We start from the raw sequence: 25650 nt of genomic DNA, 5'->3' as shown, positions 1-25650 counted from the left end.
TAATATCACTAGTAACCACAAGAGGGAGCCAAAAAGTCTAATTCACAACACTCAGGCATCTGCTCAGAGGACACCGCCAAATGGTGCACAATTTTGCGCTCGCGCAAACGCCAATCAATTTGGATGGCCAAGGACATTGACTCACTCAAACCAGCAGGCGTGGGGAATCCCACCATAACATCCTCAAGGGCTTCAGAAAGACCCTTTCTAAAAATTGCTGCCAGGGCACACTCATTCCATTGAGTAAGCACAGACCATTTTCTAAACTTCTGACAATATATCTCTGCTTCATCCTGACCCTGACACAAAGCTAGCAAGATTTTCTCTGCCTGATCCACTGAATTCGGTTTGTCATAAAGCAATCCAAGCGCCAGAAAAAACGCATCTACATTAAGCAATGCAGGATCTCCTGGCGCAAGGGAGAAAGCCCAGTCTTGAGGGTCGCCACGCAACAAATAAATAATAATTTTTACTTGCTGAATGGGGTCACCAGAGGAGCGGGGTTTCAAAGCAAGAAACAGTTTACAATTATTTTTGAAATTCAGAAACTTAGATCTATCCCCAGAAAACAAATCAGGAATTGGAATTCTAGGCTCTAACATCGGATTCTGAACTACATAATCTTGACTGCTTTGTACCCTTGCAGTGAGATGATCCACACAAGAGGACAGACCTTGAATATCCATATCTACACCTGAGTCCTGAACCACCCAGAGGTTAAGGGGAAAAGAGAGACAAAACACACTGCAAAGAAAAAAAAATGGGTTCAGAACTTCTCTTATCCCTCTTTTGAGATGCATTAACACTTTATGGCCAGCTGTACTGTTATGGACCTGGTGGTTAGGAGCACCCGGAATGACCTGATGAGTAAACTCAAAATCGGGACTAGCTCTGGGGAAGTGGGAACTCTGCTGACCGCAAACCCTACTCCTATCACACACACTAGAAATAGCCGTGGAGCGTACCTAACTCTCCCTAGACGCCTCTTCACAGCCTAAGAGCTAACTACACCTAAAGATAGAAATAGAAGCCTTACCTTGCCTCAGAGAAATTCCCCAAAGGTAAAGGCAGCCCCCCACATATATTGACTGTGAGTTAAGAGGAAAGTCACAAACACAGGATTGAAACAGGTTTTAGCAAAGGAGGCCAGACTTCACTAAATAGTCAGAGGATAGAAAAGGGAACTATGCGGTCAGCACAAAAGACTACAAAAAAACACGCAGAGTAAGCAAAAAGACTCCCCACACTGACTCACGGTGTGGAGGTGCCACTCTGCACCCCAGAGCTTCCAGCTAGCAAGGGAATATCATGATAGCAAGCTGGACTAGAAATTAGCAGTACTAAGAAATATATTCAGGAAGCAGTAACAACAAATGAACTAGCAAAGACTTAGCTTCTGCTGGAGTAGACAGGTCCTCAGAGAAGTCCAAGAGAGATCTGAACCAATACTGGAACATTGACAGCTGGCATGAAGTAACGATCTGAGTGGAGTTAAATAGGGAAGCCAGCATAGCAATAAACGAGAGCAGCTGATAAAGCCAACCTCAGTGACCAGCAATTCCGCTCGAAGCCACCAGAGGGAGTCCAAGAGCAGAACTAACCAAAGTACCATTCATGACCACAGGAGGGAGTCCGAGAACGGAATTCACAACAGTCCATCTGCTGGATTGGGCGTAGTGGAAGACCTGTCGATCAATATTTTACTAACTATACTGTGGTGAAATTGATGCCACTTTGGTGATGTCTACCAATAGTTTTTGGAAATGTGAACACTCCTGGTTGGGTGTCCATCTGCTGGATTGGGCGTAGTGGAAGACCTATCAGTCCATATTATACTATTTCTACTATGGTGAAATTGATGCCACTTTGGTGTTTGCCAATAATTTTTGGAAATGTGAACACTCCTGGTTGGGTGTCCATCTGCTAGATTGGGCGTAGTGGAAGACCCGTCGGTCCCTATTATACTATTTCTACAGTGGTAAAATTGATGACACTTGGGTAGTGTCTGCCACTAATTTTTGAAAATGTGTAGACTCCTGGTTGGGTCTCCTTCATGCATGTTGCCTGTAGCAGTAGGCATCTGAGACTGTAAGACCTACACTTCCTTGGACTCACCTACCCATGTTACTATTGTTAAATTTTTCTGACAATGGTCATCTACAAAACTGATATTTGTGCACCTGAGTGTGGCTCAGCATGAAAGCAGGTAGAGGTGTTGCATGTGGTATGCGGGCTCCAAGGACAGGAGGCCTACACCGATCCCTCACTCACCTCGTCTTATTGTGACGTTCAATTAAAAGCTGTAAATGCTGTCCCAGACCCCGATACCTCATGCCTGGCTGATTGCTGCAGTTCCATGCTAAAATTTGTACTGTGAGTGAATTGAGGCCACTTTCCTGGTGTCTGTCCCTCATTTGATGTGTTTCAGCAGCATTTGGGGCCGTTATAAGTTTTTGTGCATGCATTTGCTTTTGCTTCCCTTTGACATGGATGGCTATCTGTTATGTTCTGCAAATATTCGATGAATAAATCAGCAAATATTGCAAATTCGCGAATCGCAATCCGAACTGAACATTGAAATATTCATTCATCTCTACTCATAACTGGAAATCAGCTTATTAAAATGGTCAACTTTCTTTAGTGGAATAGTTATACAGTTGGAAACTCATATAGGAATCGGATCTTATAAGGATTTTTATTTTGAAGCGAAACAGTCATTAGATTGACGCCGCCTAAATCATGAGAAACAAGAATAAGAGCATACTGTAGCTATGTGACTGCATAGATTTATGCTTCTCTACAAAATTCTCCAGTGTTTCAGAGAAATCATAGTTTAAAAAGCCAGCTGGGGATGATAGAGAGAGACCTGACTGATTTGCTGTGGTCCTCAGTTGGGGTCTCCTAACCTCACTTGAATTGATTGACAGATGTCTCCCTTTTTTACAAAATGCCAACACTGTTCAGAGGAAAAGATGCCTGGTTGGAATTGTGTATCCAGGCTTTGATTCATGTTACTCATGACTTGAGCAGCAGGAATCTAATGACAAAGTGCACATTAAGCCTTTTTGCAGAATACATTATTTGCAAATAAAAATGTAAATGAAGCACTTCAAATTCTGATACCACATGTTTAGCAGACTTTCACTTGTACCATAACTTAATGCTTGCAATACTGTGTTCTTACCAGCAGAAATGAGGGAGCAACTGCGGCGAGCAAACTAGAAAGAAGGAGGGATATACCAGTACAATATGGGTCAGAGCTCAGGCAGTGAGTAAGCCTGTATCCCTTCATGGGTGGAGAATGGGACACTGTGCAGGGATGTCAGCAGTAGTGCTACACCATGTTTATGGTTACAATCTTTCATTGTGAGGCCGGCCTCACACTTGGCGTAAGACAATACGCCACGTATTATACGTCCGTACTACGGCCGTAATACGGAGAAATGTTCCCAAAATATTGATCCGTAGTCAGGGTGTGTCAGCGTATTTTGCGCATGGCATCCTCCGTATGTAATCCGTATGGCATCCGTACTGCGAGATTTTCGCGCAGGCTTGCAAAACCGACATCTAATGGATTTATGTGCTCAAATGTTCATTAAAACATATATACAGTGTATATATATATATATATATATATATATATATATATATATATATATATATATATGTCATTGAGACACATATATATATATATATATATTCTGTATTTAGATTTCATTCAGCGCGATATCTGTGAACAGCCGGTAATTCAATTGCCGGCTTTTCATTTCTCCTGCACAAACCCGACAGGATATGAGACATGGTTTACACACAGTAAACCATCTCATATCCCCTTTTTTTTTGCATATTCCACACTACTAATGTTAGTAGTGTGTATGTGCAAAATTTCAGCGCTGTAGCTGCTGAAATAAAGGGATAAATGGCGGAAAAAATTGGCGTGGGCTCCCGCGCAATTTTCTCTGCCAGAATGGTAAAGCCAGTGACTGAGGGCAGATATTAATAGCCAGGAGAGGGTCCATGGTTATTGGCCCCCCCGTGGCTAAAAACATCTGCCCCCAGCCACCCCAGAAAAGGCACATCTGGAAGATGCGCCTATTCTGGCACTTGGCCACTCTCTTCCCACTCCCTGTAGCGGTGGGATATGGGGTAATGAAGGGTTAATGCCACCTTGCTATTGTAAGGTGACATTAAGCCAGATTAATAATGGAGAGGCGTCAATTATGACACCTATCCATTATTAATCCAATTGTAGGAAAGGGTTAAAAAACACACACACACATTATTAAAAAGGATTTTAATGAAATAAACACAGCGGTTGTTGTAATAATTTATTGTTCTCGCAATCCATTTCCAGGCCCTCGCTTGGCAAAATAATTAACGCGCAAGATACATACCTTCTGATGTCAGATCACGTCCCATGAAGTAATCCATCTGAAGGGGTTAACTAATATTACAGGCACGAGCTGCGATAAACCACTCGCTCGTGCCTGTAATCCCCGGGTGCTGAAAGGAAAGCTGGATCTGTACTTACATTGAGTCGCGGTGAGGCGCCCTCTGGTGGATGTTCTCATGAACTGCAGCCTGGGAACTTTTTCCCACGCTCCAGGTCATATGAGGACATCCACCAGGGGGCGCATCACCGCGACTGAAGGAAATGTAGGTCAATGACCTACATTTCATTCATTCGCCGGGGGATTACAGACACGAGCACAGCTGCATTTAGCAGGGCTCCTGCCTGTAATATTAGTTAACCCCTTCAGATGGATTACATCGTGGGACGTGATCTGACATCAGAAGGTATGTATATTGTGCGTTTATTATTTTGCCAAGCGAGGGTTTGCAAATGGATTGCGAGAACAATAAATTATTACAACAACCGCTGTGTTTATTTCATGAAAATCCTTTTTAATCATGTGTGTGTGTGTTTTTTAACCCTTTCCTACAATTGGATTAATAATGGATAGGTGTCATAATTGACACCTCTCCATTATTAATCTGGCTTAATGTCACCTTACAATAGCAAGGTGGCATTAACCCTTCATTACCCCATATCCCACCGCTACACGGGAGTGGGAAGAGAGTGGCCAAGTGCCAGAATAGGCGCATCTTCCAGATGTGCCTTTTCTGGGGTGGCTGGGGGCAGATGTTTTTAGCCACGGGGGGGCCAATAACCATGGACCCTCTCCTGGCTATTAATATCTGCCCTCAGTCACTGGCTTTACCACTCTGGCGGAGAAAATTGCGCGGGAGCCCACGCCAATTTTTTCCGCCATTTAACCCTTTATTTTAGCAGCTACAGTGCACAAATTTTGCACATAGACACTACTAACATTAGTAGTGTGGAATATGCTAAAAAAATGGGGATATGAGATGGTTTACTGTATGTAAACCATGTCTCATATCATGTCGGGTTTGTGAAGGAGAAGGAAAAAGCCGGCAATTGAATTACCGACTTTTCACTAACACCGCTGCGTATTTCTCGCAAGTCACACTGCAGGTCCGTGTGGAATCCGTATTTTTCTTGCCCCAATAGACTTTCATTGGCGTATTATTTGCGCAATACGCTGACAAACGCAGCATGCTGCGATTTTGTACGGCCGTAGAAAGCCGTATAATACTGAACCGTAATATACGGCTAATAGGAGCAGCCCCATTGAGAAGCATTGTGCCGTATGTAATGCGAGTTTTACGTACGCAGTTTTTGCGCTCTTACGTACGTAAAACACGCATGTGTGACCCCGGCCTAAGTCTTTGAGGACCTCGTTCTGGCTTCATTCTTAGACTTTCATTGAACTGTGACTTCCAGATCACCCACCAAACACTGAAGTGATCTAACAGGTCACAAACTGCTGGAGACCCACTTGAGCTTAGCTGATAACAGAAGAAAACGGCAGCTGATAAATATTGAGATTAAGTGTGGGGAACTTAATTAGTGGCATTACTCCAACGGTAACATAAAATATTTGTGAAAGTGACGCCTTAAAAAGTCAAATAATTCATTAAAAAATCAATCCTTCATGCTGCTCTGATAATTGAAAAATTTAAAAATGATGGCTTATGAAATATAGTAATGAAAAGGCCAAAAAAAAGTCTATTGAAACTGTCCGCTTTTTTAAGAAATTAAAAATCTATCAGAACTACATTTTATAATGATGGCTCACTTTAGGTTAAAAAAAAATATTGTGCTGTTTGTCTAATAAAGCATTATAAAGCATACAGTATGCAGTAAACGTGAAAGTAGCAGTGACCTCAACCCACCTTGTCTCACCACAGCTTCCTTCTTTTGCTTTACAGGACGTTTGGAAAGATCAAACATGAAACTAAGCCATCTAAAGAATATCTTTGTTGTATCTGTGGGGTTTTTACTTATTTTTGTTGCATTTGGTGGCCTTCAAACACTTCAGGTAAATTGCTGAACAGTGTAAAAACAATACTGAAATACAGTATTGCACATAAATACTAGGCAGGTCTGGAAAAAATGCTGCAATGTAAGATTCTTTTAGAAATAGAGGTCTAAGGGGCAACGTTTATCCTTATGGAGAGTAACCTACCAGCTCTGGCTTGTCAAGGTAAGGAGGCTTATTCGTCGCGCAATGCTCCTATGGGAAATATAATATGCAAATTGCCTCTTCAGATAAAAAGAGGACTTAAACTCTATAGCGCCACCTGTTGGAAGTAGCGATCCTACAAGTCACAATCAACCCTTTAATGAGTCGTGCAATATGACTTAGGATAAAAGCAAAATCAGTATCTCAATTTGCAGACTCGGGTCGTGACCCTGTTGAAAGAGCTAGAACGCGAAGCGCGCGTCCGGGGGTGCCGTGAGAGGTGGGGGCGATCCCTTGATGTTCTCAAATGGGTAAGCATGTGCCGCTGGAATTATGTGATTCTCTGGATAGGGCTATGCCTGAGTACTAATTCATTGCACTGAGGATATATGTGACCCCCTATTGATGTGATATTGGTTCATGCTTATAACATAAGGATGTACTGTTATGTTCCCCCCTCGATCTGGTTTACCGTCATGTCTCCTTATTGTTCTCTGATAAGTGCATAGTACATACAGCACTTATATGCAGATTTGTGACATTTTTTGTATTGATGTTTGTTATATGAGATATAATTAATAAAATTATACATATTTTTATTTAATGATGTTGTGGACATTTCCACTTCGTTTTCTTGTGTCAAAGACCATCACAGCATGAAACATACATCCCAACTTTTGAAGAACAGAAAGACAGACAAATTATGCAGCTCTCTTAGGAAAATTTGGGCCACTCCCCTGGCCACGCTCCAATCCATGCCGATTTACCATTTTTTCTACCCTGTGTGGTGCAGCGATAGAAAAACTGAGAAGTGATGAGGCAGTGACCCAGCAAAGTTCAAATCAAAAGTCTCTTTAATGTTCATCTCACAGCAAAACACAGCACACGATATCCTCCAGATCGCAGCCGGGAACCATATACTCTAGATTGCAGGTGATAAACACACCAGTCCACCTCCGGATCGCAGCTGGGCACAGGACAGTCTACCTCCGGTTCACAGCCAGGCACAAGACAGTCCACCTCCCAGACCTGTTACTGTGGGTGACTGCATCGTCGTGTACGCTGTGGATGCCAGGCCTTTCAGCTGCCTAGACTGTTTGGCTCTGCTTTTTTGTGTTTCCTCACACAGATGGAGCTCTGCATAGCCTTCTGGTCTGCACTCCTGCCAACACCAGACTGACACGGACACTTACCCTGAGATACCCAACCCTCTGATTTAGGGATTTTTTCAAGCAATCTGTGTCCTTCAGCTACATGGAAAACCCATCCTGGAATGAAACGGACTGTATGACTACCATGCTGTAGTCTGTTTCAAAACACAAAAGCCCTGAGCAGGTTTTCCCTAAATCTGCCCTGGACACATAGCGTGCTCAGGACGAATACTAACTTTTATTCTGCATTGCAATCACAGTTACACTTGTGACTGCAATGCTCTTCCTTGGCCTCAATATGCCTCTGTACGCATCCTTTGGGGAACACACAGCGACCCCTACATGTAACACTGGTCACTGCCTCACACCTTGCAGAAGGAGATGTCAGAGGGGCGGTGGAAGTATGGGACATTCAGCAGGCACCCGAGACTGCAGGTCGTAGACCCAAATCCGGGACCGTACCACAGTATCAGTGGGGGTTTGGACTATAGATGTGCAGATCGATTCAGATGCAGGTCAGTGGTACCTGGTTGATGGATAGGAGGCTGTGAATCCTTTACCGTCTAGTGTCCCCAGTGCAACTTTTGATTAGTCAAGGCTGGCGTAACATCATCTGTGTGTCATGCTCATCTCTGGTTGGATTTATTTTTTGCTCATTCATTCACAGTTATAGCAGCCAAAGAAACATTTTAATCCAATAAATACATTTACTTATGTAAAAAAAAAAAGTGACAAAAAAGTAAACAAATTTGGTATCGCCACGTCTGGAACAACCGCTCTATAAAACTGTCCCACTAGATAACCCATTCAGTGAACACTGTAAAAAAAACAGGGCGAAAAAACAATGCTATATCATCATCCTGATGAACAAAAAGTGCAGTAAAGCACGATCAAAAAGTCTAATGTAAAAATAGATATGGTACTGCTGAAAATGCTATCTTGTCACACACAAAAATAAGCTACCATGCAGCTCCATCAGCAGAAAAATAAAAATGTTATAGTTCTCAGAATAAAGCAATGCAAAAATAATTATTTTTTCTATAAAATAGCTTTTAGCATGTAAAAATGCCAAACATAAGCAAAGATATAAATGGGGTATCCGTTTAATCGTACTTACCAGAAGAATAAAGCTGCTTTATAAATTTTAGCACATGCAGAACGGTCTAAATAAAACCCTCAAAAGACAATTGCTGAATTGCTGTTTTTTTGTTCACTCTGCCTCCCAAAATCGGAATAGAAAGAGAAAAAAAAAGTCATGTGCCCAAAAATGGTACCAGTAAAAAATCAACTCGTCCTACAAAAATCAAGCCATCACATGACTCTGTCGGCTTAAATATGGGGATGCAAAAACTAATTTTTGCAATAAAAAGTTTTTTAGCATGGGATAGCAGTCAAACATAAAAACCTGATATAAATCTGTAATTGCACCAACACAAAGAAAAATGTTGTCTAATCACTTATTCTGCCCAAGCAACTGCATAAAAAATTAATAACACCAATTCTTCACCTGCTGTTGATTTTTTCATTCTGCCTCCCAAAGATCACAGTAGGGCTCGGTGCACATCTATCCTGCACTCTGCACTGAGAGCTTACATTGGGGTTTCCATGTAAATCTCTGAATTATGTAATTCAGACGGAACCTCTGGCAGAAGATTCCCTATAATGAGGCAGATGAAAGCACTGTGGATGCCGTAGGACCTGTGATTCGGCAGTTTCCATCTTTTTAGGCAAGCATATAAGCGCGGTCAACCACAGATTTGTGCATTTCTGAAAAGGACAATGCGGAACAGAGACCAGACAGAGTGCAGAGTAACTTTGCTGCCTCATTATAGTGAATAGATCCCTCGTGGGTTTCATCTGTCACGTCACTTGGAGATTTAGATGGAAATCTCAAACTACCGTATATATTCGTGTATAAGCTGAGTTTTTCAGCACATTTTTTTGTGCTGAAAACATCCCCCTCAGCTTATATACAAGTCTCGGGACCACCATCACCTCTTCCCACAGACTATTCAAAGTGTGCCCCAGCATGTAGATGACCAGAATAGTGCTACTGATGACAGCATCATCAGCGCTAACCATCTTATAAGCCTTTAAAAAAACATGCAGAAGGTTCCAGAGGTCCCTCATCTGTGTCCACTCTGCAAGTGTAAATTGCACCACATCCGTACTGCGTTGGGCCTGGATATGCAAAATGTCATACTGCACCAGGTCTCAGTGCTGCTGCCACAGTCTCTGCAGTATGTGCAGAGTTAAATTCCACAGTGTCATCACATCGCATATCAACCCCTTAACAGGTAGGCCGAAAGATCTCGATACCAACTTAAGAGGAATGGTGGAAGTGAGCACACAACGACAGTGGTTTCTGAATCAGTGCATCCAGGCTGGGATGGTGGTAGAGTAATTGCTTTACCATCAGGTTGAGGATGCGAGCCAAGCAAGACATGTGTGTGAGATTGCCCCAGTGTAGGGTTAGCACCGTTATCGCATGACCTACCCTCGCTCCAGGATCAGTGTAGACCGCTCAAACTCAGCATAGATAGCTGTCCAAAACACTTGAACTGTATGACTGCGATCTCAAAGGCATATTAATTTAAACACTGCCAGATTGCGGTGAGCCCTGGCTGCGCAGTACAGAGGTGGTAGGATTCTCTCTGCAATGTTGAAACGTGTGTCTCATTAAGGCAGAGGTTAAGGGTGCAGATTGAGGCCCTACAGGAGGTTGAGGAGGCAGATTCACTGCAGGAAGTGTTAGAGGGCCTCACCCTCACTCAACTTTCCCCTCTCAAGTCCATCCTTAATGCAGCAGCCAGGGTCATCTATCTGGTTAATCGGTACTCGGACGCCTCCGCTCTGTGCCAGTCATTGCACTAATTACCCATACATTATAGGATTCAATTTAAACTGCTTGTTTTCACCCACAGAGCTCTCCACAGTGTGACAACCCCTACATCTCCTCCCTCATTTCTGTTTATCAGCCTATTCACTCGTTATGCTTTGCAAACGATTTTCGACTTACATCCACACTAATTCGTACCACCCATTCCCAGCTTCAAAACTTCTCACGAATTGCACCAATCCTTTGGAATGCTCTACCCCAAGAAATTAGGACTAATCACAACTATCACGTTCCCTAATCAAAGTCATTTTATATATAGTCCATTCCTTTTTCTCTGATCATACTCCTCCATCAAACTCCATGGCTCCCAAAAGCACTACAAATATTGGCTGGTGACCAGCTCATTCAGTCTTTATCTACCCCCCATTTCCTCAAGTTGGCTGGACCATCATTGTAAATAAGCACCTGTACTTTGTCACCCCACCTCAATGCAGATTGAAAGCTCTTACGGGCAGAGTCGTTATTATCTTTGCCTTAATTATTGTATTATCATTAACTTTGATATGACTCTTGTATATGAACGGTTGAATTGTAAAGCGCTGTGGAATATGTTGGCGCTATATAAATAAACAATATTGTTATTATTATTAGATACAGAGTTTTGTCCCACAAGCCCAGGGGATTCCACGACTTGGTGTCTAGTGAAACCACTTTCTAGTGCTTTAGTTCTCCATCCCCCGGCAGGGCCGTATTTAGAGTTTCTGCTGCCCTAGGCACTTTTCGTGCTGCCTCCCCCATTGGCGAGTATGACTAATGCAGACACTATCGGCAGTGACTTAGGCTACTTTCACATCAGCGATTTTTGACATTTGCGGCAGATCCGGCAGTTTTTCCGCATCCGTAATGGATCACTTATGGCAACACTGTGTTCGGCCTCATTCATTCCCTATGGGACTTGCGGCACTTGCGGTTTTGTTGCGATCCGGCAAATGCGGTACTTGCAGCAACAGGAAAAAAAAATGATGCTAGCAGTGGGTTTTTTTTGTCTCGCCTCAAGTGCCGCACATGTCCACAAGTCCCGCACATGTCCACAAGTCCCATAGGGAATGAATGAGGCCGAACGCAGAGTTGCCAGCCCGTAAGTGATATGTTACGCGACAGATGCGGAAAAACTGCAGTGTCTGCCGCGAACGGAGAAAATCGCTGATGTGAAAGTAGCCTTAGCAAACCTTTCCACTAGTTGTCATGTGAGAATCTGGTGGATCTCATACACAGTACATGGTCAGTTGATTCTGCCACGGTTGCACGGTTTGGCTGACAGATTTTTAAGGGCAACCTGTCAGTCGATTCATATTACCAAAACCACGGGCAGCATCAGTCAGACTGCAAACAGGGACGTTTATCTCTGCAATGCTCGGACGTTTCAGAGAGAATAGTGTGAAGAGCTGGATGGGTAATTTAGTGAGAGGACGGACTAATCTGTTGATATCGTCTGTGGGCTTCTCACTCCATGTCTCTAGATCAGGGGTGGGCAATTTATTTCCCCGAGGGGCCAGATGAAAGACCATGACTGTTGTGGAGCATGAAATAGCATGAAAATAATTCTACTCAATATTAATTAGTATTAATTGTATCACTTAATATTGAGAATTAAGTATGCTGACACCCGCTATATATCTTTAAACCCCCCACAGCCCCTTATATACAGCATGAGCCCCACACAGCCTCCCCATATACAGCATGAGACCCACATAACCTCCCCATATACAGCATGAGACCAGCCTCTCATCTCCTCAGCAGCCTCCCCTCTCCAGCCTCTCATCCCCTCTCCTCAGCAGCCTCTCATCTCCTCCCCTCAGCAGCCTCCCCTCAGCAGCCTCTCATCCCCTCTCCTCAGCAGCCTCCCACCAGCCTCTCATCTCCTCTCCTTTCCAGCCTCCCCTCACCAGCCTCTCATCTCCTCCCCTCAGCAGCCTCCCCTCACCAGCCTCTCATCTCCTCTCCTCAGCAGCCTCCCCACACCAGCCTCTGATCTCCTCTCCTTTCCAGCCTCTCATCTCCTCTCCTTACCAGCCTCTCCTCTCCTTTCCAGCCTCTCCTCTCCTTTCCAGCCTCTCCTTACCAGCCTCTCCTCTCCTCACCAGCCTCTCCTCTCCTCACCAGCCTCTCATCTCCTCTCCTCAGCAGCCTCCCCACACCAGCCTCTCATCTCTCCTTTCCAGCCTCTCATCTCCTCTCCTTACCAGGCTCTCCTCACCAGCCTCTCATCTCCTCTCCTTTCCAGCCTCTCATCTCCTCTCCAGCCTCTCATCTCCTCTCCAGCCTCTCATCTCCTCTTCAGCCTCTCATCTCCTCTCCTTTCCAGCCTCTCATCTCCTCTCCTTTCCAGCCTCTCATCTCCTCTCCTTTCCAGCCTCTCATCTCCTCTCCTCAGAACTGTCAGGTGACTGGCACAGGCCCCCCTTCAGAGAAACGTCTAAGGCTAAGTGCACACATTGCGAATCCGCCGCTGTGGGTCCGCAGCGGTTTCCCATGCGTTTACAGTGCAATGTAAACCTATAGAAAACGGAATCCGCAGTGCACATGCTGCGGAAAAATCGTGCGGAAACGCTGCGGTTTACATTCCGCAGCGTGTCAATTCTTTGTGCAGTTTCTGCAGCGGTTTACACCTGCTCCATAATGGGAATCTGCAGGTGTAAAACCGCAAGTGAAATCCGCACAAAATACGCAAAAAAAAAAAAAAACACAGTAAAGCCGCGGTAAAACGCAGTGCCTTTTACCTGCGGATTTCTGAAATCCTCTGCGGAAAAATCCACAGCCCTCAAAAATACGTGTGCACATAGCCTCACAGTCACCTGACCGCTGCAGTTAATCACAGGTTTTATCTGTTCTGTGACATCCAGATGGTGCAGTCATCACTTCCAGAACCGCTGTCGACCACCAGAGAGGTCTGTGGCTGAATTCAAGGGGGTGACAGGAGGGCAATATCTCTCTGTGTAGGATTTATTTTAAATAAACTAGTATGTATATACTGTATATTTCCCCATCTCAGACAACCCCTTTAATGCCAGGCAGGATACAATACAAACATAACACATCCTCTTCTATTTACCTTCATGGTCACACAGTATCCTGCTGCCTGCGGCTCCTGTGCTTACCTGGTGTGTACCAAAGAGGGCACACAGCAGGCAGCCAGGGGGGACTGGTACCATTGTCATATTAAGGAAGCAATTTATGACGTGGGATTTACCCTGCTGGCATCACTGCTATATTCTAGTGACAGTGACAAGCGCATAATACCGGGGGCATAGGAGAATAGATGGGGGCACGAGAGAACAGAGGGGGGGACGAGAGAATAGATGGGGGCACGAGAGAATTACAGTGACGGTTGCGCACTCTAATTGTGAATATAGGGGAACCTCAGAATATGACCTCGCTGTTATTGAAAATAAATCTATATACAAAAACGAACACTGATTTTACCGCCATATTGTGACAATATGCAACTCTGATGGTCGCAATACTCTGAGTGCCCCTATAACAATACAATAATGCTGAAGTGCCCACTTTACATTTAATAATGTCCCCTAAGTCCCTCATGTACTGCTCCATTATACACAGTATGGTGAGCTCAAAGCTTCCATATACACTGTATAAGGCCCCCACAGCTCCCCTATACACACTATGATGATTCTATAACTCCCCTATACACCGTATGATGTTCCCACTGCTTCCCTATTTACACAGTATAATGCTGACAGATCTCCACTATAGAAAGTATAATGCTCCCCTATATACAGTGTAATGGGCCAACAGCTCCCATATGCACAATATGCCTTCACAGTTCCCTATACACAGTATGGTGGGTCCACAGCTCCCTTATAAACAGTATGATGTCCCTCACAGTTCTCCTGTACACCGTATGATGTGGCTACAGCTTCCTTATACACAGTATGATGTGGCTACAGCTTCCTTATACACAGTATGATGTGGCTACAGCTTCCTTATACACAGTATGATGGGGCCACAGCTCCTCTATATACAGTATGATGGGGCCACAGCTCCTCTATATACAGTATGATGGGCCCACAGCTCCCTTATACACAGTATGATGGGCCCGCAGCTCCCATATACACAGTATGATGGACCCGCAGCTCCCTTATACACAGTATGATGGGCCCGCAGCTCCCTTATACACAGTATGATGGACACACAGCTCCTCTATATACAGTATGATGGGCCCACAGCTCCCCTATACACAGTATGATGGGCCCACAGCTCCCTTATACACAGTATGATGGGCCCGCAGGTCCCTTATACACAGTATGATGGGCCCGCAGGTCCCTTATACACAGTATGATGGGCCCGCAGCTCCCTTATACACAGTATGATGGGCCCGCAGCTCCCTTATACACAGTATGATGGACCCGTAGCTCCCTTATACACAGTATGATGGGCCCGCAGCTCCCTTATACACAGTATGATGGACACACAGCTCCTCTATATACAGTATGATGGGCCCACAGCTCCTCTATACACAGTATGATGGGCCCACAGCTCCCTTATACACAGTATGATGGGCCCGCAGGTCCCTTATACACAGTATGATGGGCCCACAGCTCCCTTATACACAGTATGATGGACCCGCAGCTCCCTTATACACAGTATGATGGGCCCGCAGCTCCCTTATACACAGTATGATGGACACACAGCTCCTCTATATACAGTATGATGGGCCCACAGCTCCTCTATACACAGTATGATGGGCCCACAGCTCCCTTATACACAGTATGATGGGCCCGCAGGTCCCTTATACACAGTATGATGGGCCCACAGCTCCCTTATACACAGTATGATGGGCCCACAGCTCCCTTATACACAGTATGATGGGCCCACAGCTCCCGTATACACAGTATGATGGGCCCACAGCTCCCTTATACACAGTATGATGGGCCCACAGCTCCCTTATACACAGTATGAGCCCACAGCTCCCTTATCACAGTATGATGGGCCCACAGCTCCCTTACCACAGTATGATGGGCACGCAGCTTCCTTATACACAGTATGATGGGCCCGCAGCTCCCTTATACACAGTATGATGAGCCCACAGCTCCCTTACCACAGTATGATGGGCCCACAGCTCCCGTATACACAGTATGATGGGCCCGCAGCTCCCTTATACACAGTATGATGGGCCTGCAGCTCCTCTATACACAGTATGATGGGCCCGCAGCTCCCTGTCATGATTTGGCAGTCTGCAGTCACATAAAGTGACTGCAGACATTTATTCCAAACGTTTATCAACTTTATAGTATTAAATTGCTTATTATTAAATTATTAAAGCACCACTCTAGCAGGGTTTTTTTCCACCGTTGGAGTGGTGCTTTAAGCGCAGGTCCCCATTCCCAGTCATTTACTCATCCTCCGGTGTATTCACTATTTTGTGGCACTGCTGCAGTCCCACAGCTCAAACTTGTGAGCGCAGCTTCTGACTGGCCAGAAGTGAGAAGCTATGTCACAAGCGCTCAATGTAAGACTATGAGGCTATGTGCACACGTTGCGGATTCGTATGCGCTTTTTTCCCGCACAGTTTTTGCAAAATCCACAGGTAAAATGTGCTGCGTTTTACATGCGTATTTACCACGGATTTCCTGCTTTTTTGTGAGGATTTCGCCTGTGTTTTTACACCTGCGGATTCCTATACAGGAGCAGGTGTAAAATGCTGCGGAATCCGCAAAAGAATTGACATGCTGCAGAAAATACAGCTCAGCGTTTCCGTGTGGTATTTTCAACACCATGTGCACTGCGGATTTGGTTTTCCATAGGTTTACATGGTACTGTACACCGCATGGAAAACTGCTACGAATCAGCAGCAAAATCTGCACCGTGTGCACATAGCCTGAGAGTGAGGAACAGGCCAGAACGAGGCTCCCACAGACTCACACTGATTAGTGACCTCTGCGCCGCTTCATGAAACACTGGAGCCTCGGACAGGACACAAACTGCAGGAGACAGAGCCGAGCGGAGACTAAAACAGATGAAGACGCCAGAAGGTGAGGATCAGACAGGGGGCAGGGGACGGGGATTGTCAGCACCGCTCCAGCAATGAAATAATAAAAATAATGCTGGAGTGGTGCTGTAAATGTGATGAAGCTCTTGGTTACTGTATGCGGCTCCTTATACTAATACTCATAAAAGACCCAGGTGGTACGCATCAAAAGCCCCCGACCCCCCCATCTCCAGCCTCCCCAGACAGCAAATATCACATGATGGATCACATATAATATCAGAACAAAACATTATAATATTCAGCCCCAATGCCCCCATCATCTCACACCCACCCCTCGGTGCCCTGTCCCACTTCACCCACCTTCAGCCCCCACAACACCCCCATGGTCTCACAATAACCCCCCAGTGCCCTGCCTCCCCTCCCCCACTTCAGTACCCAATACCCCCATCATCTTTCATTCACCCCATCAGTACCCTGTCCCCCTCACCCACTTTCAGCGCCCACAACACCCCCATAGTCTCACATTCACCCCCCAGTGCCCTGTCTCCCTCCCCCACAATACCCCCATGCTCTCACATCCACCCCCTCAGTACCCTGTCCCCCCTCACCCACAATACCCCCATGCTCTCACATCCACCCCCTCAGTACCCTGTCCCCCCTCACCCACAATACCCCCATGCTCTCACATTCACATCACAGTGACATACCTCAATTTAATAAGCCTAAAATGTTCCATCCCCAGCACTTACTGATAAAGTTTGCAGACAGGACCAGGAAGTATCTTGGTGAAATGCAAGGTGGGCACTAGGACCCAGCGTGCCTGAGCCAATCCCAGCGTGCACAGAGGGAAGACCTGCAGCGCCAGCCAGGGAAAAGCTTCATGATCAGGTCAGAAGGGGTAAAACCATTCTCTGCAGGGGGGAGACTGCAGCCGGCCACTGTGCTAGCAGCCTGCAGAGTCTCCGTCAGATGGGAGCAGAGCAGACATCATACTGCTCTGCTCCTATGCTGTGTTCTGTATGTCACAGAGGTGGCCCTGGCTCCCGGTGGGCCCCTTCATGTGACAGGGCCCGGGGCGATGCCCCCCTCCAGTCGCTACGCTACTGTGTAGCAGGCAAGCAGCCACAGTCCCCGCCCACAGGCTGTGCTTAGTTCGTTCAAGTAGCTCGTCTTCCTGGCTGCCTGGGCTGCTCACCCCTTCCCCATCCCGGCCCTCAGTACTTCACTCATAACCGGACAAGTTTGTGTGAGGAGGCAGCACCGCGCCCGGCATCCCCGCCGCCTCCTGCTGGTGACACAGCCTCATGCTTATGGCTAGCACCCGGCACATCTCATCTGACTGCAGGGGGCGGCGCTGCGCTGCCGCCCCCTGTTTTGAGGGACTGGATGCCGCTAGAGGCGAAGTACTCAACTCTCCTCATTATAGCGGCGCCCCTGGGTGGGGCGACCCCGGACTTTCAAAAAAAAATAAATTTTTTTTTCTTAAACTTGCTCAGGTGCCGCCCCCTGCATTGTCCCCGCCCTAGGCACGTGCCCTCGAGTGCCTAGTGGCAAATACGGCCCTGTCCCCCGGTGTGTAATAGTTTAATTCTCCAACCTACGCTGTTTAGTAGTTTTCTTCTCCAAAAACTGCTATTACTTTATGTCTCCATGTTCTGGTGCGTATTTGTTTTGTTCTCCAACCCAAGCTGTCTAGTAGTTTAGTTCTCCATCTTATGGTGTGTAGTGCTTTAATTAACCAACTTTAGGTATTTAGTAGTTTATTTCACCAAGCCCTGTTGTATAGTAGTTTAGTTCTCCTTCTTATGGTGTGTAGAGGTTCAGTTCTCCATCCCCAAGCACCCTGCAAGTCTTGGGAATTCCAAGACTTGTGGAGCAGCCCCTTCCCTGACTGCCCGCACAGCCACCAGAGTCACCCAGTGCCCAGTTAGCAAGATGTAAAGCCACTGTTGATGCTTGCTTGTCCAGGTGTCAGTGTTGAAATGCACCCTGGCAGACATAGAATTCTTCAGGGAATGGTCTGGAACATGCTGGTGTAGCGCAGGCACATCTTTCTTATAGAAACAATGGTGAGAGGGCAACTGGTACTGGGGGAATGTGATGGCCATCAGCTTTCTGAAACTGTCTGTATCCACAAGGCTGAAAGACTGAATTTCCATGGCCAACAGATTGGATTGTCCATCCAATAATCACAGAGATCAAAGTCCGTGAGTCACGCAGAACTGTGATCTTTGGAGCAAATAGCTCCCAGCTGGCCACTATCGATAAGACACTTACACGACTGGGCAACAATCAGCTGAGGAGGCTGCAGGCTGTTCACAATAATTAGTTCTCGGAAAAGTAACAGTGAGTGTATGGCGTTGTGTATATACCACCTTACGATCATTGCTAACTCCATAATAACCCCACACTCCTCACTGCCACCACAATCCGGTTTTTAAACCAATAAATAAATATAGGCCCCTGGGTTGCCATTCTTCTATGGAGGTTCACACCATCAGGATCTCCCATCCCCTCTTCCTCAGAGTAGTGGTCACATACTATCCCCCAGGCTCACCCACCCACTTCCTTGACCACTTTTATGTGTTGCTGCCATACTTCATGTCCTCAGAATTGCCAGCCCTTATCCTGAGAGACATCAACAGCCCCACCTCCCCAACTGCATCCCAGCTTCTATCTCTTGCCACTTCTCCTGGCCTCTCTCAACTATAAACCTCTGAAACACACAAAGACAGTACCAAACCTGATCTGGTCTTTGTCCAGCTCAGATTAATCTCCTACCTAGATAACTCACCTCTTACCCTTTGTCCCCCATGAAATTAGGAGTATAACCACAACTTACATATCTGTTTAGGGCAGTCTATCACGCTCCTTAATCAAAGTTCTTTTTATATATAGCCTATACTCTACCTCTCTGAACATAATTCGCCATCAAACTCAACCGTACCCAAAAGGCTCATGCAGCCTTTATCTACCCCCATTTTCACAAGATGGTTGCACCATCATTGTAAATAATCACCTGTAATTGGTGTCACCCCCACTTCATTGTAGATTGTAAGCTCTGAAGAGCAGGGTCATCATTAGCTTTGCTTTAATTATTTGATTATCTTAAACTTTGTAACTTGTTTTTTATGACTGTTTTATACAGTATGAACTGCTGACTTGTAAAGCTGTGCAGAATATGTTTGCGCTATATAAATAAAGATTATTATTATAAGTAGATTGAAGATAGTGAAGTTCACGTTCTTAGCTTTACCATGTGTAGGAGGAAACAATCTTTTACGTGAGCACAACTGCACAAAAGAGGCCTCACTGCTGTGGAGGTGTGAACACGGCAAGCTACTGGACTGTTACAGAGGTGCAGGCAGAGATGTTATGGTAGATTGAGAAAGATGGGGTGTGCTTATTATCTAAGATTAGACGAATCAGCAGGCATGTCCATTTCTATATCATCTGACAGACTCTCACTCACCCAGACTGCAGCGTGTAAACAAGTGGAGGTTCTGTGGCCACGGAGACCTGTATGACAACACTTGCCACGGTGAAAATCAGTAGATGAAGTTGATGGGGTGGATGTTGGCTGATGAGGCCCTCTAGTCTGCATTTTAGCACAGTTTTATTCCCAGACTACTACCATTAAGAAATCCATCCTTTCGACATTTGAGCTCTTGTAACGATACAGTGCTTCAACTGCCCATTCACCCAATTTTTGTTGCACCAACTGTGCTGCAATCACTCCCTCCTTTGTATGGGTTTTCCAGTTCTTTGTCCCCATTCTTAAAAGAGAGTTAATACTTCAATAGAGTTTTGAAAGTTGACCTGAGAAACCAGTATACAAGAATCACTGCACTCATCCAGTTCAGAGAAAAACAAAAGTTCTTTGCTGAAGTGAAAAATTTATTTTTAGAATATGGTGATGCAGTTGAAACGGAAAGTGGTTATGGCAGTTTTAACGTTTCGACCACACAGTGGTCTTGATCACAATACAGTGCCATATAGGTTATTCGTTTCAAGCATAATATGTTGCATCATTCGTATACAAACGAAGAAGGAGATAGATAAGTTTCAAGCCACAATTTTTAGGGAAGCAAAATCTGCAGAACAAACCAAGAGCGCCTGGAAGGGTGAATAAATGCCCAAAACCATCAGTTTGCGCATACGATTGGTTCAATCCTGCTTGCCCATGCAAAGTTATGCTGTTACTGAGAATATGAGCTGACAGCAAGGGGTGTGATACCATCACACAGGATAAGATAGCTTGCTCATATGTGCTGCACGGTGGAGAGTGGAGTATCCGGTGACCAGCGTTGGTGGTCCAGTGGGAGGTGCCGACACGGTCCGTGTCCTGGCAAGTGAAGGCGGCAGTGACAGTTTGTATACGAATGATGCAACATATTATGCTTGAAACGAATAACCTATATGGCACTGTATTGTGATCAAGACCACTGTGTGGTCGAAACGTTAAAACTGCCATAACCACTTTCCGTTTCAACTGCATCACCATATTCTAAAAATAAATTTTTCACTTCAGCAAAGAACTTTTGTTTTTCTCTGAACTGGATGAGTGCAGTGATTCTTGTATACTGAATATTTATGGGATCATTGGTTCCTTTCACATGCACCTCCGAACTCTATAATTAGTCGAGTGCTAGCTCTTCGTTGACTGTACTGACCTGAGAAACCAGTCATTTTCTAAATCGGTATCTCAAAATTTTAATTCTGTTCTTTCTCCTTGCAGAGTAGTCTTAACCCTTCTGGAGGTCTGGGTGCTGTTTCTTTAAGTGTCACATATGGTGGTCAGATCTTTTCTGCAGCAGTTTTTACTCCTTTTGTCATTAGCAAACTTGGATGTAAACTGACACTTACCATTGTCACCTGCTTTTACATCATCTACACTCTGGCAAACTTTTATCCAAAATGGTAATACTAATGTTTAATATAATATGTTTAAATATATTTTTGTATGCTCAAGACTTATAATAAAATATATAAAGCATTCAAATTTAGGGGTTGTTAACACAGTATTTACATTTTCTTGACTCCAGCTAGGGTTGCATCTGACTCCCCAAAAGACTTGTATTCAGATATGCTTCTGACAAAGCCATTGAATTTAATGAGGGACATAGAGCCATAAGTAGAAAATTGCATCTGAATTGCTTTGTTCCAACATTCAGACAAAACAACTAGATAGTCATGAGTGCAATGCCAAACGCAGTATGAATAGCCCCTAAATTCATTATGTACTGGGTTCAGTAAGGTAAAAATGTCCAAATTATTTTACTTATACAGTACAAATCCCTATCAATGTCATATGAGTAAATAAAGCAGTTGGCACAAGTATAACCATGGCTCTATTCCATATTTAGTGGTCTATGAAAGGGTCTACAATGAAGCTACCAATTGCACAAGTCTAAATGACATTTTACCCCAAAGTTTTAATAAAGACACTGACTAATAAATACTAATTAACATTATTAATTAAGACATATGCTTATTGACATATTTTTTTCTTTTTTGGCTTGATTTTTCAGGTATACCCTAATGCCTGCATCTGTGTTGTTGGGTTTAGGGGCAAGTCCCTTCTGGACTGCAAAGTGCACATACCTTACAGTTTGTGCAAGGCAATATGCGCTGAAATATGACAAGAAGGATATGCATGTCATCAACCAATACTTTGGAATCTTTTTCTTTGTATTTCAATCATCTCGCATTTGGGGAAACTTAATCTCTTCTTTAGTATTAAACTTGGCGCAGCCAAATGGTAAGTAACCATCATCCATTAAAATTATTCACTGACTTGTTTAGGTCCAAGGTTTATATTATGATTAATTGTCAGCTGATAAAGCACATACAGTAAATTATTGTGAAAAAAGATAAGAACATCTCAATAAAACACTTTTATTTAACAAATATTGATAAAATCATTAATAACATTATCTTTTTGTTAATGAAAGACAAGTCCATCTTACTCAGAGTGACAGGTGTAATTTGGCACAGCTCCTTATCTTCAAGGTAGAGAAAATGGGGGAGGAGGAGTGAGGAGCAGGAAAGGGAACAGTGACAGGCAGAAAATCATGGTGCAGGGCTGGGTAACAAGTGTTTTACCTCACATCAGAGCTTGATTCAGATCAAGACAGATCAGCTTTACTGCGTAATTCACTCCACGTTGCTGCCATAATTGTATATGAGCTAAAAAGTGAATGAAAAGCAGGCATTCCCCTCTCTATATTGTGCTGTCTATAGGAGAAATCACTGCAACTTGTCTTCGTTGGGTTCATGCGGCTCCACTGCCATTTTAGACTGTAGGCAGCAGAGCTGCAGGCACACACCCTGCTTGGCATCTCGCTATGACAGCAAGCCAGTAACCTCGGAAAGGGTCCTCCAGTGTCTCGGGCCCCAAGTAACAAGCCAGATCATAAGCTGCTGGTACAGCAGTTCACCTACACCTCTGGGCCCAGTGAGGATGCATCATCTGTGCTAGCATCATGTCTGCCCCTATCTCAGTTAGTAGATAAACTGGACATGGAGATAGGAAATTAAAAAAACACTATAATGTATTTTATATAACTTTTTCTTAACGTTTTTAATAACATTTAATTTTCTTTCGAAAGATTTTTTTTTGGATTTGTTTCTATTCCATTTCTGTAATAATTGTGGTTATATAGAATGAATTTTCATTCATTTGTAGATGAAACTATATGGAATAATACAAACTGTGGCTCAAGTGAAGCCTTACTGCTGACAGGAAATTGGAGTCCTATTAATGGAAATGTGAATGAACAATATGGAAATTGGAGTCAGATTTCTACCAGCCCATCACATCCATCAAAAGCTCTAGTTTATATCATTTTAGGCGTATATGTAGGTAAGATAGTTTTGATCAATTTTATTTTGCTAAAATGATTTGCTATTATAAAAAATAAAAAATACATTTTAAAAGATCCTTAACCCCTTCATTACCAGGTGATTTTCCATTTTTTTTTATTTTAGTTTTTTCCTCCCCTTCTTCCAAAAGCTATAACTTTTTTTATTTTTCTGTCCACATGGCTGTATAAGGGCTTGTTTTTGGCAGGACAAGTTGTACTTTTGAATTCTGCTCGTTTTGAGTAACGAGGATAAGGCTACTTTCACACTAGCATTTTTGGCTGTACGTCGCAATGCGTCGTTTAGGAGAAAAACGCATCCTGCAAAGATGTCTGCAGGATGCGTTTTTTCCCCATAGACTAACATTAGCAACGCATTGTGACGTATCGCCACACTTCGCAACCGTCATGCAACGGTTGCGTCGTGCTTTGGCGGACCGTCGGCACAAAAAAAGTTACATGTAACTTTTTTTGCGCCTCGTGTCCGCCATTTTCGACCGTGCATGAGCAGCCGAAACTCCGCCCCCTCCTCCCCAGACCTTACAATGGTGCCCACGTCGGGCATTTATTTCACAGCATGCATTGGTACGTCGGCCCGACTCACTGTGACGGGCCCATACCGACGCTAGTGTGAAAGCAGCCTAAGGGGAGTCAATGTGAAAGACGAGCTTTTTTCCATCAGACCCAGCAAAGAGGTCTGAGGGGCAGTAAACATGTTGGAATGGATGGGAAAAGTGCTGAATGGAAGGAGAACATCATGGAGAAGACCCCTAGAAGCATCTCTGACTCCCAGCTAGCTGCTGACAACAATGGTGTCACACTTTTACTCTACTTAAAGGACTGACAATAAAACATTCTAAACCAATGAGAAATTGCATTTGACAGGATAAAAAATGTAAGAAAACATTTTTCCTGTATAATGACATGTATGTAAGGCAAAATTAAAAAAGGATTTAGAAAAAAATATAGAATAAATAAACCAAAAAATTTTTGTCATTAAAAAATAGGGAATTTCAGTTTACCGTAATTTATGAAGGAAGCAAGAACTGCAAAAAATTAGGTATACACCCTGTATTAGATATACAGGGGGCATCATACATATTCTGTTCAAATTGTCATGCATTGGTACAACTTGACTCAAAGGCTATGCCCTTTTGAAGGCTACGTAGGAAGATGGACTGGGCCGGTGGTGCCTCTCTTGTGCCGATCCCAGAACCATCGGGACTGTCACCATTGTTGCAGGGGGGAAGAATTTAGACCTGGGCGGACCTTTGCACTTGTCTGAAGGAGGCGTGACAGACATAAAAGACGCTCCGTGTGGGAAAAGGGGAGAGTCGGTGAGAAGGCAGAGTACACAACAGGAGACAGTTAACTCTTGCTCCGTGAGACGTCGTAGCATCGACCCTCACTGCCGTACGATACCTCGCTCCCCTGCTGACCATGAGGGAATTGACTGTGTGCCTTCACCCAGCTGTAAAACTGAATTGTCTGTGCGTGCTGTTCCTCAGTCTAATGTGGGCGAGCGGCCCACTGCCGAACTGGACGATCAGCCGGAGCTGTCTGGCTTATATCCCGCCTCCGCCACTGAACTTTACAGCACTCTGGTAGAACCAGAGACTGTGTCATGACCCCTACATTGCCCCATCCCCACAGGACTTCGCTCCAGAGAACCCGCACACACCGCTTCCTTTAGGAGACAGTGCCTCGGTTTCCTTCAGGACCAAGCCAGGGACTTCACTCACTTTCTACAGCGCCACCGTGGGAGTACAAGCCTTCATTGCCACGAAAACTTCAGGCTGACAAGTTTGCCTTTTGTTTAGCCAACTGTTTCGTTACCCTTGTTTATGCATTTTGCTTTCAGCCCCCCTTCATCATTAATACTCTCACTGCGTGGAGAATCTCCTGTAATAAACCCCTTAACTCTTGTTCTGCCTCCTGCTCATCACTGCATCCCACATTCTTGCGATTTTTACACTTGGCATAGACAGCAGGATGCAGTCTACAAGCATGGAGGCGGCAGATCAAGCAGTTGGGGTGAACCCATGAACTAGCATTTCTTTGGGGGCAATGTTAAATAATCTGCCCAAATTCACAGGGTGTAACTCTATGTTATGGAATTGGACAAAACGCATGAGGGGAATGCTGAGAATGCACCCCATGACCCCTGCCCTTGAAGCTGAAGTGGCCATGATGGCTTTAGATGGGGAAGCTAGAGACTCCGTCATGTTGCAACCCACGA

The 25650-nt window shown here is 44.6% G+C and overlaps 1 protein-coding gene across 1 annotated transcript in view; it reads left to right on the top strand.

Moving 5' to 3' along the window:
• LOC143786372 (protein unc-93 homolog A-like) overlaps positions 1 to 25650 on the top strand; it is a 270274-nt gene that overhangs the window by 49961 nt on the left and 194663 nt on the right. The window contains exons 2-5 of the mRNA XM_077275711.1: positions 6295 to 6404; positions 21287 to 21468; positions 22080 to 22309; positions 23237 to 23413. Coding sequence (XP_077131826.1) covers positions 6315 to 6404; positions 21287 to 21468; positions 22080 to 22309; positions 23237 to 23413 — 679 coding nt within the window. The 5' untranslated portion in view covers positions 6295 to 6314. The remainder of the gene's footprint in view (positions 1 to 6294; positions 6405 to 21286; positions 21469 to 22079; positions 22310 to 23236; positions 23414 to 25650) is intronic.

Source organism: Ranitomeya variabilis, chromosome 7 (genome assembly GCF_051348905.1).
Source record: "Ranitomeya variabilis isolate aRanVar5 chromosome 7, aRanVar5.hap1, whole genome shotgun sequence".
NCBI lineage: Eukaryota > Metazoa > Chordata > Amphibia > Anura > Dendrobatidae > Ranitomeya > Ranitomeya variabilis.
Note: the sequence above shows the minus strand (reverse complement) of the source record. Positions and strands in the feature narration are given on the sequence as shown.